This window comes from Schizosaccharomyces octosporus (genome assembly GCF_000150505.1).
Source record: "Schizosaccharomyces octosporus yFS286 unplaced genomic scaffold supercont6.3, whole genome shotgun sequence".
NCBI classification, from domain to species: Eukaryota; Fungi; Ascomycota; class Schizosaccharomycetes; order Schizosaccharomycetales; family Schizosaccharomycetaceae; genus Schizosaccharomyces; species Schizosaccharomyces octosporus.
Window position 1 is genome coordinate 1,895,549 of NW_013185621.1, and position 13,226 is coordinate 1,908,774.

The window sequence follows — 13,226 nt, forward strand, 5'->3', positions numbered from 1 at the left end:
AGTGTACGGAGATTTTGACGGAAAACGGTATTGATCTGTCAGTGTTTACATATTGACCAAACGTTTGCCAGGTGGAAAAGAATAGAATTGTGAGAAACAAGGAACATGTCAGAATGTCAAGTAGAAATTAAATGTCTAAAAGAAGCGGTACAGGTGGGAGAATCGTTTGACTGCATTGTAAAGATCACCAATTCGAAAGCAGCTCAGAGTGTGTTACAAATATTACTGTGTTATGCATCCATACACGGAGAGATGTACTTGGACCCCACATTGGTGCGTGTTTCGGAATTTGAAGATGTCCAACGTCAAGGATTGCTGAACAAGCGGACGATGAGTGGTTTGGTGCATATCCCAAAAGCGTCTACGGGAAATTCAGTTTCAAATGCACTAAGCGGAATGTTTGGCAGCTTGCTAGGATTGAATCAAGCTAGCACTTTGAACGAAGCATCGGAACAGCAAGAAGAAAATGCGACACCAGTGTACATGACTCGTCCAGACATTTTAGGAGTAGACATGACATTAGCACCGGGGGAAAGCCAGTGGTTTCGAATGCAAAGAAAGATTCCATTAAAGACGGTACCATCGTACAAAGGAGTTGCATTTCAGTTTCAGCACAAATTAGTGGTGGGAGCACAGTTCCCGGACCACAATGCGTGTGTGGAATACGAATTTGAAGTTGATCTTTTACCAAACAGCAAGCAAAGGCCGGAATTGCCGTTGGGAAAATTTAGTCAAGTATCTGTTGCGGGTCCGGATGTGTTTGCAGACGTGCATAAACCGATCTTTGACTTTGAGCCCGCGAAAGTGAAGGAGCAGAGCGTGGGAGAGACATGGCTGGAAGAGGAGCGCGAAGATTCCGGGAACGGAAAAAAAAGATTTGAAGAATTCTTGGCTACGTTGTTGAACGGTGATGGGAGTGCGTATGCAGGAGAAGAGGAGCGCGAGATGACCAAGAGGAATGAAAAGGAGGAGGAAGAAGAAGAAGAAGAAGAAGAAGAACTGGAAAAAAAGGAAAGAATTGAATTGTTAAAAAGACAAGAAACGCTTGGAAGGATGACGACGAAATATGAAATAGCGAACCAACAAAGATTAATTTGTCGATTTTTGTTTAACAAGTCCAGGTATGTAGCCGGAGAAATGATGTTATTGGAGGTGAATGGTATGGGAAGAGCGATACGACAATTGCATGTACAGCTGGAAAGTGTAGAACGGATTGTACCAAAGATTCGCATGCGAAACAGCACAAACACGGAGAGGGTAACACGAAGGATATGGACGAAAATGAGTCGGAGTGTGTATGGATTGGAAAACTTTAGTTTTTCCATGAGCATTCCAGAAGAATGTCCGACGACGTTTGAGACGCAGCAATTTGGAGTGGAGCATTTTTTGCGGATTGAGCTCTTGCGGGATTCGAGCGAACGAGAAGGGGCGACGATGGGCAGACGTGACCAAGAGAAGAAGCATGTGGAGGGTGTTTTGAATCCAAACGAGGAGAAAAATGGATTGCATGGAAAGGAAGAATCGTCGCCAACTGTGCCATCGTCCACAGAGAGTGGTGGTCATCGAAAGACGACTTTGATTACAAATACTCGTGAAATGAGAATTGAGCATGCACCCGTTTCCTTTCCAGCCGAAACGATTCAATGTTGTTTGCCTGTACGAATTGAACATTGTATCATGTAAAGGGTATTATAATATAGAATGGAGATTCCAAAGAAATGTTGAAATTTAATTTCTATTTTATTTCTACTTCTACTTCTATTCCTATTTCTACCGTCCTCGTCTTTATACTCTACTACTTGTACCTCTGTCTCTACCCTCCCACACACACAAAACATACCAGACGCTAATCACAAGGATTCCTCCCTCCAGTCGCAGTTCCACGCAAACCGCGCGTTTATTATCGCCTGGAAGCAAGGGGATTGCCCCACAGTGGAATTTCTAAACATGACGTCATTTGTTGGTTTCTTGAGTCGTTCGAAGGTTCTGTTTGAAAACTTTGTCATTCGGGTAAGGTTCGACACTTTCCAACCAAAAGTTTCATCTCTCATTGATTGGTTCCTCGAGTTTTTCCCTTGCTCCAACAAATAACTTTCTTTAGGTAACATGTGCTTCCGAGACAACCATGCAACTTTGGATTGCATCATACAGAAATGATGTCATACAAAGCGGAGATGGAGAAAACAGGTTGTTCCTTTTCGTCGAATGAGAATGATGTCATATCCGATAAAGAAAAAGGCAAGCTCCTGATTTGCGAATGCTTATGAGGTAAATGCAATTCGAGACAAAAGGAAAGAAGAGACCAGACCGGAGAGAGGAAGGAGGAGGTGATGAAGTTGACATTGACGAAAGAGGAATGATCGATTGATCCATCCTTCATCCACCCATGAGAGAGAGAGGTCCAAGGAGTGGATTCCATTGGATTTGAGTGTGTGTAACCCAAATAACCCAATATGATTCCCTTGGAACAAAAGAGAAAGAGAAAGAGAAAAAAAGGTTGATTGATTAATGGATGATGATTCTTGTTTTTCTTTCTCTTTTTCTCTTTCTCTTTTTCTCTTTTTCTTTGATTTGATTTGATTTGACTTGATTTCATTCTGTTTTGTTTGTTTTTTTTTTTTTTCGTTTCATACTCAATCATTGGTTGACGTTGATTGGACCATCATGATCGATCGCCTCTTTGCTTCCATCCGATCGGTAAACTCTCGATCCATAGATTTGTCCAAAACTGCGCTCCAACAAAGCCCCTCTTGCCGCTCTCCCTTTTCTTACTCATGATCCTGTGATGCTGTTCTGGACAAAATCGACGTTTACCGCATGATGCTTATATATACCTAAGCTTCACTCATTGTTTCGGTTCTTTCCTTATTTCGCACGAATTTAAACCTCCGTTATCGTCTATAACACACTCTCGATCGAATTCGTTTTCTTATCATACGGAGCTCGTTGTTTCTTGGATTTCCATTTTAACGATTACCCAACGTATCGTTTCGTAGCGTGTGGTTTCATTTCATTTCATTTCAGTTCAGTTCAGTTCAGTTCAGTTCAGTTCAGTTCATTCTTTGGTGGTGTGGTGTAGTGTTTGTGTATAGAGTTTCAGAAATCTACATCCGCAATCACTGTAATATAGTCCTATAATATATAATATATATAGTATATATAATATAATATATTATATATAGTATATATATATTTTTGAAAAAGGGCGTGTCTTGTTTCTCGCGCTTTGGAACACTTTGGTAATAAGGAAGAAAATCTTGGAAATCTTGAAAACCCGACTAACGACATCATTGACGATAAATTAAGTGGTTTGTTGTTTTTAATTTTTTTTTTTTTTTAATTGGGGGTTTATTTTTATTTTTATTTTCTATTCTATTCTATTCTATTTAAAGTGTTCTTTATTCTTTTCTTTTCTTTTTCCATTCATTTGCATTTGAAAAAGAAAAAATTGTTTTAACGAATCTTTTTTGTTTTGTTATTATTGTTGTTGCTTTTCACGAATAATCGCTTTCCTTTTCCTTTTGCTCTTTTTTTTTGTGTCTACGCGCTCGTGTGTGTGTGTGTGTGTTTGTGTGTGGATTATTTTGAAATTCAAAACAACCTTCTTATTTTTCTTTTCTTTTCTTTCCTTTTCCTTGATAAATTTCAAAATATGCCTACTTCTCACCTTCCCTCTGGTGCTTCTCCCTCTCAAAACCCCCAGTCTATTCCTGGTATGGTTCCCATTCCCACTTCCGGTGCTCCTGCTGCTCTTTCCAATCCCGTTCAAAAAGTCATGACATCAGAAAATCATCCTGCATCGTTCCCCTCTACATACCCAACATACTATCCTTCTGCGATGCCACCCAATACCATGTCTCATCCTGCTCATATACCCCGTGCTTCCTTACATCCTATGCTTTCCCAGCAACATCATCAACATCAACATCAGCACCAGCACCAGCACCAGCACCAACACCAACACCAACACCAACACCAACACCAACAACCTCAACATCAACATCAACACCAACTTCCTCCTCCGCCGACTCAACCTTCTTCTCAACCTCCTCAACAACAATCTGCTCCTACTTCTATCCATCAATCCTCCCCCTCCATCCTTCCTCCATCCCAACATAATCCTCAAGGTATGCCCATGCATCCCTCCTATCCTGACGCCATGATGCATTTACAACACGTCGTTTCTTCTCAGCAGTACCGCCAGCTACCACCCGCCGTCCTTGCTGCTCCCCCAGATCAACAAGCTTCTCAAATGCAGCAGCGTCTAATGCCTGTTCAACAAGTTCCTGTTGCTTCTCCTCAATATCTTCCTCATTTCGCTCAGCAACAACAACGATCCATGCATCCTCCCGCCGCTGCCACTCCTCCCAACCCCGCTGCTGCTGCCGCCACTTCCAAACCTTCCATGTCCACAATTGTTTCTCAAAACGGTACCTACTACTCCATCCCTTCCGTTCCCCATCCCGCCCAAAATCCTTCCATCGCTGGTGTCCCTACCCAAGCAGACTCTTCTGCCGTACCAAATCCACCTACTTCCGCCCCCGCTCCTTCCGCCGTCCCTCCCACTCATACCATCAACCAAATCGCCTCCAATCCACCCAACCTTCCTTCTTCACTTCCCGTTCACGTCTCTGCTTCCCCCTCTGTCAACCCAAACTCTCAACCCCCTCCTTCCGTTCCCGTGGCCTCTCATCCTCCCCCTCCCACAGCTACCCAAGCCAATCTCGTCCCTCCCAATGCACCGGAATCCGTTCGGAAACTTATGTCGCTCAACGAGGAGGCCTGGCTCCAAATTGGTCATCTTGCTGAGCTTTACGATGACTCGGACAAAGCTCTTACCGCTTACGAGGCTGCTCTCCGTCAAAATCCTTATTCTATTCCTGCTATGCTTCAAGTCGCTACCCTTTTAAGGAATCGCGAACAGTTCCTTCTTGCTATTGAATACTACCAAACTATTCTCGATCTTGATCCTAAACAGGGTGAAATTTGGAGCGCTTTGGGCCATTGCTACTTGATGCGTGATGATTTATCTCGTGCCTACTCTGCTTATCGTCAGGCTTTGTATCATTTGAAGGATCCTAAAAATCCAAAACTTTGGTATGGTATCGGAATTCTGTACGACCGCTATGGTTCTCACGAGCACGCCGAGGAAGCCTTCACGCAGTGTCTTCGCATGGACCCGAATTTCGAAAAGGTAAACGAAATTTACTTCCGCCTGGGTATCATTTACAAGCAGCAACACAAGTTTGCTCAATCTCTAGAGCTGTTTCGCTATATTTTGAACCATCCTCCTAAGCCTCTGACTGTGTTGGATATTTATTTCCAAATCGGTCACGTTTACGAACAGCAAAAGGAGTATAAACTTGCAAAGGAGGCGTACGAACGTGTATTGGCCGAGACTCCCAATCATGCAAAAGTACTACAACAATTGGGCTGGCTTTGCCATCAGCAGTCTTCTTCTTTTACAAATCAAGATTTGGCCATTCAGTATCTTACCAAGTCTTTGGAGGCCGATGACACTGATGCCCAGTCTTGGTATTTGATCGGCCGTTGTTATGTCGCCCAGCAAAAGTACAACAAAGCTTACGAGGCATATCAGCAAGCTGTTTACCGAGATGGCAGAAACCCCACTTTCTGGTGCTCCATTGGTGTATTATATTACCAGATAAACCAATACCAGGATGCCCTAGATGCTTATTCTCGTGCGATCCGCTTAAATCCCTATATATCTGAAGTATGGTACGATTTGGGTACTTTGTATGAGAGTTGCCATAATCAAATTAGCGATGCTTTGGATGCATATCAGCGTGCCGCTGAGTTAGATCCCGCCAATCCTCACATCCGTGCTAGACTGCAATTGTTGCGTGGTTCGAGCACCGATCAGCATAAACTGGGTACTTCAGCAGCACCCCCTCCGGTTACAAATCAGAATCCTAAGTTTGTAGGACAACCTGGTTCTGTATACCCCAGTGCACTCCCTGGTCCTGCACCTTCTTCTAATTGGCAGGTACCCCAACTTCCAGCACAACCCCAGGCAATGCCTCAACCCCCCACACAACCTTTCGTTCCCCAAGCTTACAGCAGTAATGTTGCGCTTCCAAACGGCGTTCAAAATCCATACGCAGGTGTTATACCGCAACCATCCCCCGGAACTGTTCCTACAGTAGGAGCTGTCACTAATCAACCATCACCTACTCATCAAACTGCTCAGCAACCTAACGCAGCTCCACCGGCAGTTCCCAATGCTCTGCCTAACCGTAACAGGCCATCCATTAGTGGTGCTTCTGTATCAAAATCGCCGCAAATCAAAAACTCGGATCAGCCGACCTCTCAGCATAGTTCTTTCTCGGCGATTGTGGGACCACAAGAAAAAACTAGTTCTATATTGAACCGGCCTAAGGAATTTAAGGGTGTAACTTCTAGTGTCGAACAGCGGGAACGACATACCAGTTCACCAAAAGATACGTCAAAGAAGGCTGATGCTTATACAGCTCCCCCGAATGAGTCTCCAAGAAGCGCTACGACGGACTTGGATCAAACTACGGGAGGTCAAGAGGTTAAACAAGAGACCTTGGTTGAAAAGAATAACAAACGACAACTTCCGTCTGATAAAACGAGAACCGAGGAAGCTTCTCCTGAACTTTCATCCTCTGATGAAAGTGTGAAAAGACAAAAAATAGTTGCAGATGAATCACAGGATAACGATGATAAAACAAATAACGAAGTGTCTCCCAGGTCTAGCCCTGCTGAACCTGTTAAACCTTCGGAACGTACTGAACCTGCTGAACCTATTGCTGAAGCTGAGGCTAATCAACAACAGGAAAGTCGTGCTAGTTCAGAAGAACCGAGTCAGAGTGTTGGAAGTCCTGATTCTGAGCCAAAAGACAAATCACGGAGCCCGAAGCAAACAGCTCGTACTTTAGATGTTGACGAGGATTACGATGGTGAAGAGGAGGCCGACTAAATCCCAGGTTGAGGTTTGTTTCAATCGAAGACTCAGTCAGAAATATAAGGCAGCTACTGCGAAGTTTGTCGGTAATGTCTTGTCTACTATGTACTACGAGTTGACTCGTATGCATTAAGTACATTTTATCTTTATGTATTATCGTTAATGTTTTTCTTTACCGTTTTTTTTTGCTTTAGCAATGTATATAGATTTTAGCTATTTTATTTTAATAAAAATCGTTACGCTGACATGCTTTGCTAGTTTTGAGCTTCATGAGTACGTTCTTTTATTTATGTTTTTGGTAGCCTCAAAGCGAATAAAATATTGTATAAAAAAAGATGCAGAGTGTAAACTATCCATTTTATCGTTGCTTCAGCAAAGATTTACTCAGGTTAAAATAATTTATAACAATTTTATTAAATGTGCAGTACAAATGTAGACATTCTATAAATCGCAAACAGAGAAGATATTGCTTACAAGCTATAAAAAAAAAAGACAACGAAAATAGTGCTTTTTTATTTCTAAAAAGCATTCATTTTACTAATGCAAAAGACGTTTTATTTATCAACTTTTTTGTTCATGCTGATTCACGAGAATCCGTAAATGAAAAGTTGCCGTTTGTAGCGGTAAAGTAACCTTTCTCAGTAGCAACTGCAGCTATTAGTTTAGCAGGAGTAACATCAAATGCAGGACAGTAAGTATTGATCCCAGGAGCTGCAATATGAACTCGTTCAGCGTCTCCAAATTCTGTAGCATCGCTATTTTTCACCACAGGTCCACGAACAGTTACCATTTCAATAGAAGGACGTTGTTCGATGGTAATCTGAGAACCGGATGCAAGGTTTAAGTCTATGGAGGAGAAAGGGGCGGCAACGATAAAAGGTATATTGAAGTGGTTGGCTAGAATTGCCAAATTCAATGTACCAATCTTGTTTGCAGTGTCTCCGTTCTTGGTGACACGATCAGCGCCCACAACAATAGCGTCGATTTTGTGCATGATGGAAGCAGCAGTGGAATCTGTAACTAAAGTAGCTGGAATACGATCATGTACGAGCTCAAAAGCTGTAAGGCGAGAACCTTGATTGTAAGGGCGAGTTTCAGTACAGAATGCATGTTCCAAGTTACCGTTTTCATACAATGCCCGGATAACACCCAATGCAGTACCATACCCAGAAGTAGCTAATGATCCAGTGTTGCAGTGAGTAAGGATGGTAAGCTTAGTCTTGGTTCCTTTATAATGATTTAGAAGAAACTGACGGCCAGCAGCACCAATTGCATGATTATCTCTCAGGTCTCTATCGAGTATAGCTTCTGCTTCTTGAATAACTTTTTCCTTGACTTGAGAAGGGTGGACGGAGCGAGCAGCATTCTGCAAGATATGAGAAGCCTCAAAAAGATTGACTGCAGTAGGTCGGGATTGTTTAAGATATTCTAAGCTATCAATAACAAAATCCTTCGCATTTTTACCTTCTTCCAAATTCTTCAGTCCGACAGCGACACTTAATGCTGCGACAATGCCGATAGCGGGTGCACCACGAACTTGCATATTTTTAATAACAGAAAATGAATCCTCAATACTTTTTACAGGAACATATTTGTGCTGATGGGGAAGCAAAAGTTGATCCAAGACAAATAACCCATCCTTGTTGTAAATGATTGCTTGTAAAGACATGATTTCTAGTAAATTTCACTTTCCTCAAGAAAAGACTTCTTTTTTAGTAAATTTAACTAGTTTAGTTAACTTTTACTACGCGTTAAAAGAGTTCTTTCTATTTCCTTTCTCTTTCTTGGTGGGGCAATAAAAAAGATGTACCTTGAACGCGTTGAATAGGATCGAAATTTCCAGGCGTTCTGCTCTTATACGGTTTAAGTTCTTTTCCTAATAAGAATCTTTCCCTCTTCGAAAATTTGTGTCTTGCTTGATGCTTGCCGAGGATGGCACTCTGCACATAAGCTTTATATTTATAGACGGTAATATTGGTCTCAACTAATTTGATTCTTTTCAGGATGACTTTCATATATTTTACAAAATGACAATTTATTGAACTAAACTTGTCCTTGGTGTCCTTGGGCGTTTTCTTCCGTGGCTGTTCACATCCTCTCTCTCTACTCCTCTCATTTTCCAAACCGTTTGAAATTTTGCTTTTGGCCGGTGGCAGCATCTAAATTAGACTAATTTGTTTCATTAAAAAATATTATGCTACATATGCCTTGTTGAGAATGTTCAAACGCTTTTTTCATACAGGACTTCGCCTTGCTGAACAGAGTACTCCCTCTGGATCATCGCTCTTCTCCGAACCCTTGTAAGTGTTTCTTTTAAAGGTATAAGGAAGTGCTAATTTGATATTTAGAAAGCCTTTGTCAGAAAGAGCTGCGATTGCAGAGAATCCATACTTTCGTGAACTCCCTCCTAATGTAGCAGCCGTTTACTTGAGCCCTTTGAAATGGAAAGCCAGCGAAAACGATGATCTGGTTGCTACTTTAAGAATAAAAAGCTATGAAACGAATGAATTGGACTTTTATTCCGATTTCATATGCCGTGCCGCTTACTACATGAAGATTCCAATGCGTGGTCCTCGACCTTTGCCGAAGAAGGTTGAAAGTTGGACCCTTTTAAGATCCCCATTTGTGCATAAAGGATCGCAAGAAAATTTTGAACGAATTACCCATACCCGCCTTTTCAAACTCTACAACATAAACCCTTCCCAACTTGAAATTTTCTTAGCGTATGTTAGAAAAAACAACATGCCATCTTTGACACTTGAGGCCAAAATGGTAGAATACGAGGACTTGGAAGTTGCTGCTCGTATACGGTCTCTACTTCCAGCAGAAGAGCAAGGTACTTGGAGCGACTCTAAGGATCACGACCGTATTAAATTACATGCAGATGAGCTTTTAAAGAATGACCCCGTTTTTCAAAAACTGATGAAGGGAGACCAAAAGAAAAAGTAATTGTGACTCGACTTTTTAATAAAGTTACTTCTTTACGTGCATTTTGCTGGTTAACTTGTGGATTATACATGTCAATATAATTACTTAATTGAACTCTTTAAAACCTTCAATTTTATTGTAACGCTCTTGTCTAGTGAATCATTAGCTTAAGTCTATTTCATCAGGGTTTTTTTGTTCTTGCTCAACAACACCCGATTGCCGTATACCTCCCACTGGTCCCGTACTCGAGGGAACAAACCCTGCTAAGTGTTTGGTGTTTGCCTGTGAGTGTTCCAACTGTTCCATAGCGTCCCCAGATGCTAAAGGTGTTCCCATAGAGGCAACCTGTTTTGCTATATTCAATGTATTCGTACTGTATTTTACTTGAACAGAGCGCTTAATTCGAAGCATCTCTTTAACTGTTTCTTCAGGATTTCCGTATTTAAGCTCAAAATCTTGCCAACGTTGCCAGTACTCGGTTTCTACTCGTGGATCACAATATTGGCTACCATGGGTAAAGATAGCACGAGCACGATCGATTTCACCTAGTCGTGTTTCCATTTCCGCGTAGCGAAGGCACACGTCCTTTACTTCTTCATCATTAAGGATTTCAATGGCTTTTTCATAAATCGGACGTGTAGCAAGTGCACCGTAATTAAAAGCAACTTTGAGCAATAAAACATTAAAAACACCATACCGGTCTTTTGGAGTAACTTCTTTCAAAGCCTTTTCTAATATTGATATGGATCGTTTCACCTTGCCGTAGTTTTCCTCATAATCTGCATAAAGTAAATAAATACTTTTAGAGAATTCAGACGGACAACCTTCTAATGCTTGTTCAAAGAGGTCTCTACCTCTTTCAAACTGCTTTCCCTTGTAACGTTCAATGAACTTCACAAGGTACAGAGTCCATAATTCGAATGCGATAGGATAGCTGAAAAGAGCGACACCCCTTTCATAAATTTTAAATGAGTCTTCGTAAAACCCATTCTCTTCCAAAAAGTTTGCGTAATTAACCACGACCTGTGGTGTCGCGATTTTAAGCTCAAACATGCGGTCATAAAGCTTCCGTGTCGAGTCTAAAGATCCAACGCTTTCTTCCAAGTCTAAATAATACATCCAAATTTTGGCTGACTTATGAAGTCGGACCTGAGGAGATAAAGCTTCATCAAAGAAACTAATCTCGCTTCTTTTAGGGGCTTTAACAGCATGCCCGATTAATTTTCTGGCGTTTTCAAAATTTTGATGTCTTAATTCCATTTCAGCCCAATCAATCCATACCTGGGCCAGTTCATTTACCGAACTATATGGGACGTTAGTGGCTTTTTCGAAAATAACTTTAGCTTGTTGAACATCACCAATATTTTCGTAGAATTTAGCAAAGTTTGAAAAGAAAGAACCTAATGAACCAATAGATAATTTGGGGTTTATCTTTTGTAAGCCTTCAGCATAAGTTTGTACAATTTTTTCACGATCATCGCCGACCAAGGTAGTACGACGCTGCCATTCGTCAACATTATTAATATTTTGTCGTAAAATAACATCATTAATATACAAAGAGCGTTGATCTAGCAGCTTTTCTAACCAAGACAGATGGTAGTCCACCCCAATATCATCTTTTGATTGAGAAGGCGCATTTTCCATTCGTATAGAGAGCCATTGTTCCTCGAATTCGACAGCTGCATCAAATACTTGGGTAAAATTGCGTACGGTCATGACGGTAGTAATCCCTTCATAAAAAATACTCCTCGCCTAAAAACAAAAAAAATTAGTATTCTGAAAACAAGGGGATATGAATTTCAATACTTAAAATCCATAGAATCCAACAAAAGTCATTTAAACAAATCTATACTGTTTGATCTAACTTACCTTTTCATAAAATCCCAAGCGAATGTAATATTGAGCTAAAGAAACCCAGAGCTTACCTGCCTGATCGGTGTAACGATGAATACCTGCCCGGAAAACGCGTTCAACGTCGATTTGTTCTATGTCCTCAGGATGCTGTACGATTAACTGCGAGAATTCGTTCCAGATCTGATAATTACTTTTCCCTTTGCTGGAAAGAAAAACCGGTCGATTCAAAATATCCAGATACTGCTTTGCGGCTTCATTCCATAACTCCAGATTGATTAACACTTCGATATAGGATTCAACTGCACGAGGCTCGAGTTGAATATATCTTCTATACACATGGATACAAAATAGTCCGCCAATCTCTTCAGCGAATTCCAGATATAACATCCATATATCATCGTGTTGTGTCACTGGTAAAGCTCGAAGAGAAGCGTCGAACACCTTGCGAACTTTTGTCACATCGGCCTGCTGCATAAGAAACTTTAAATACATATGCCAGATGACCGGCATACGGTGAAGAAGAACTAATGCTCTTTCAAAGCAACCATTCACGTCCAGGAAAGCCTGTTGGTTTGTGACAAACGACGCACCTTCTAAATGTGCTAATCGCAATTCCAAATACGCTTTCCATATCTTATAACTTCCAGGAAGCTCTAAACAAGCTCGTTCATATAGCAAAACACGCTTTTCAAGTGTAGAATTTTCGCGTGCTGACAAGTATCGCAGCCAACTTCGTAAGGAATATGGATTACGAAGCAACTCTAGCTCAAAGGTCTCATCTTCTATGTCTAATAAATCGGAATGCACTTTTACGTGAGCGGTTTCGCTCATTTTTTGTTATTTATTATAGGTTTGAGAAATGCACCCTCATCGAATGGTGGTTAGTCAATATCCTTTCTATTCACCGAAAGAGGTACTTGTATCATAGTAATTAATACGATGCTGTTTTTGCTTGCTGCAGAACACCAAGTACGAACAGTTCACTAGTCAAGTATGGTTTGTTTGATGACAAGACAGGCAGGAAATGAGAATAAGCATAAATTAACTTGAATTCACTCACAGGATTTCTTTGTCACGTACACTTCATAGAGTTACCTAATTAAATAGCATTACATGCAAACAGGATTCAAAACAAAAAGTGTATTCAAATTTTCTATGCCGAAACAGTGAAACTTATAGACTAAGCCTAACGAACTAAACCTATCATAAACTATGAAATAGCCAATTTCATCAAAGAAGGATTAAAACATTGTCAGATATGTGAGAGTTTCTTGGTATTTAGGTTTCTTCAGATTTGGCTCAGAAGCAGAACTGAATGATTTTTTTTATCATCATAAATGTTTATCACTTCCCTTTGAAATATGACTTTAAAAAACTACCTCTTATAGACCCCATTTTAATACAGCATCAATGACACTAGCAATAGTTAGAACAAAAAGCTCATTCAAATTAAATAGATAATTTGTATTGCAAAGTTCATTCGGTGATGCATGTT

General features: G+C 40.9%; 5 protein-coding genes across 5 annotated transcripts; 3 read left to right on the plus strand and 2 right to left on the minus strand.

Moving 5' to 3' along the window:
• Positions 1-105: 105 nt before the first annotated feature.
• SOCG_01391 (membrane exchange factor subunit Sat1) lies at positions 106-1,683 on the plus strand (the record flags this gene model as incomplete). The annotated part of the gene is made up of 1 exon (XM_013164346.1): positions 106-1,683. The coding sequence occupies one exon, from the start codon at positions 106-108 to the stop codon at positions 1,681-1,683; it is 1,578 nt and encodes a 525-aa protein (XP_013019800.1).
• A 1,969-nt stretch (positions 1,684-3,652) lies between these two features.
• Positions 3,653-6,964, plus strand: SOCG_01392 (transcriptional corepressor Ssn6; the record flags this gene model as incomplete). The annotated part of the gene is made up of 1 exon (XM_013164347.1): positions 3,653-6,964. One exon carries the CDS (start codon positions 3,653-3,655, stop codon positions 6,962-6,964), a length of 3,312 nt encoding a protein of 1,103 aa, XP_013019801.1.
• A 418-nt stretch (positions 6,965-7,382) lies between these two features.
• On the minus strand, positions 7,383-9,098 carry SOCG_01393 (methylthioribose-1-phosphate isomerase). Its single transcript, XM_013164348.1, has one exon. It carries the CDS (start codon positions 8,616-8,618, stop codon positions 7,524-7,526), a length of 1,095 nt encoding a protein of 364 aa, XP_013019802.1. The 5' UTR covers positions 8,619-9,098; the 3' UTR covers positions 7,383-7,523.
• A 68-nt stretch (positions 9,099-9,166) lies between these two features.
• On the plus strand, positions 9,167-9,898 carry SOCG_01394 (ribosomal protein subunit S10; the record flags this gene model as incomplete). The annotated part of the gene is made up of 2 exons (XM_013164349.1): positions 9,167-9,249; positions 9,298-9,898. The coding sequence occupies 2 exons, from the start codon at positions 9,167-9,169 to the stop codon at positions 9,896-9,898; spliced, it is 684 nt and encodes a 227-aa protein (XP_013019803.1).
• A 90-nt stretch (positions 9,899-9,988) lies between these two features.
• Positions 9,989-12,816, minus strand: SOCG_01395 (complexed with Cdc5 protein Cwf3). The gene is made up of 2 exons (XM_013164350.1): positions 11,747-12,816; positions 9,989-11,629 (listed from the first exon to the last, which is right to left on the minus strand). Exons 1-2 carry the CDS (start codon positions 12,560-12,562, stop codon positions 10,040-10,042), a joined length of 2,406 nt encoding a protein of 801 aa, XP_013019804.1. The 5' UTR covers positions 12,563-12,816; the 3' UTR covers positions 9,989-10,039.
• Positions 12,817-13,226: the final 410 nt, after the last annotated feature.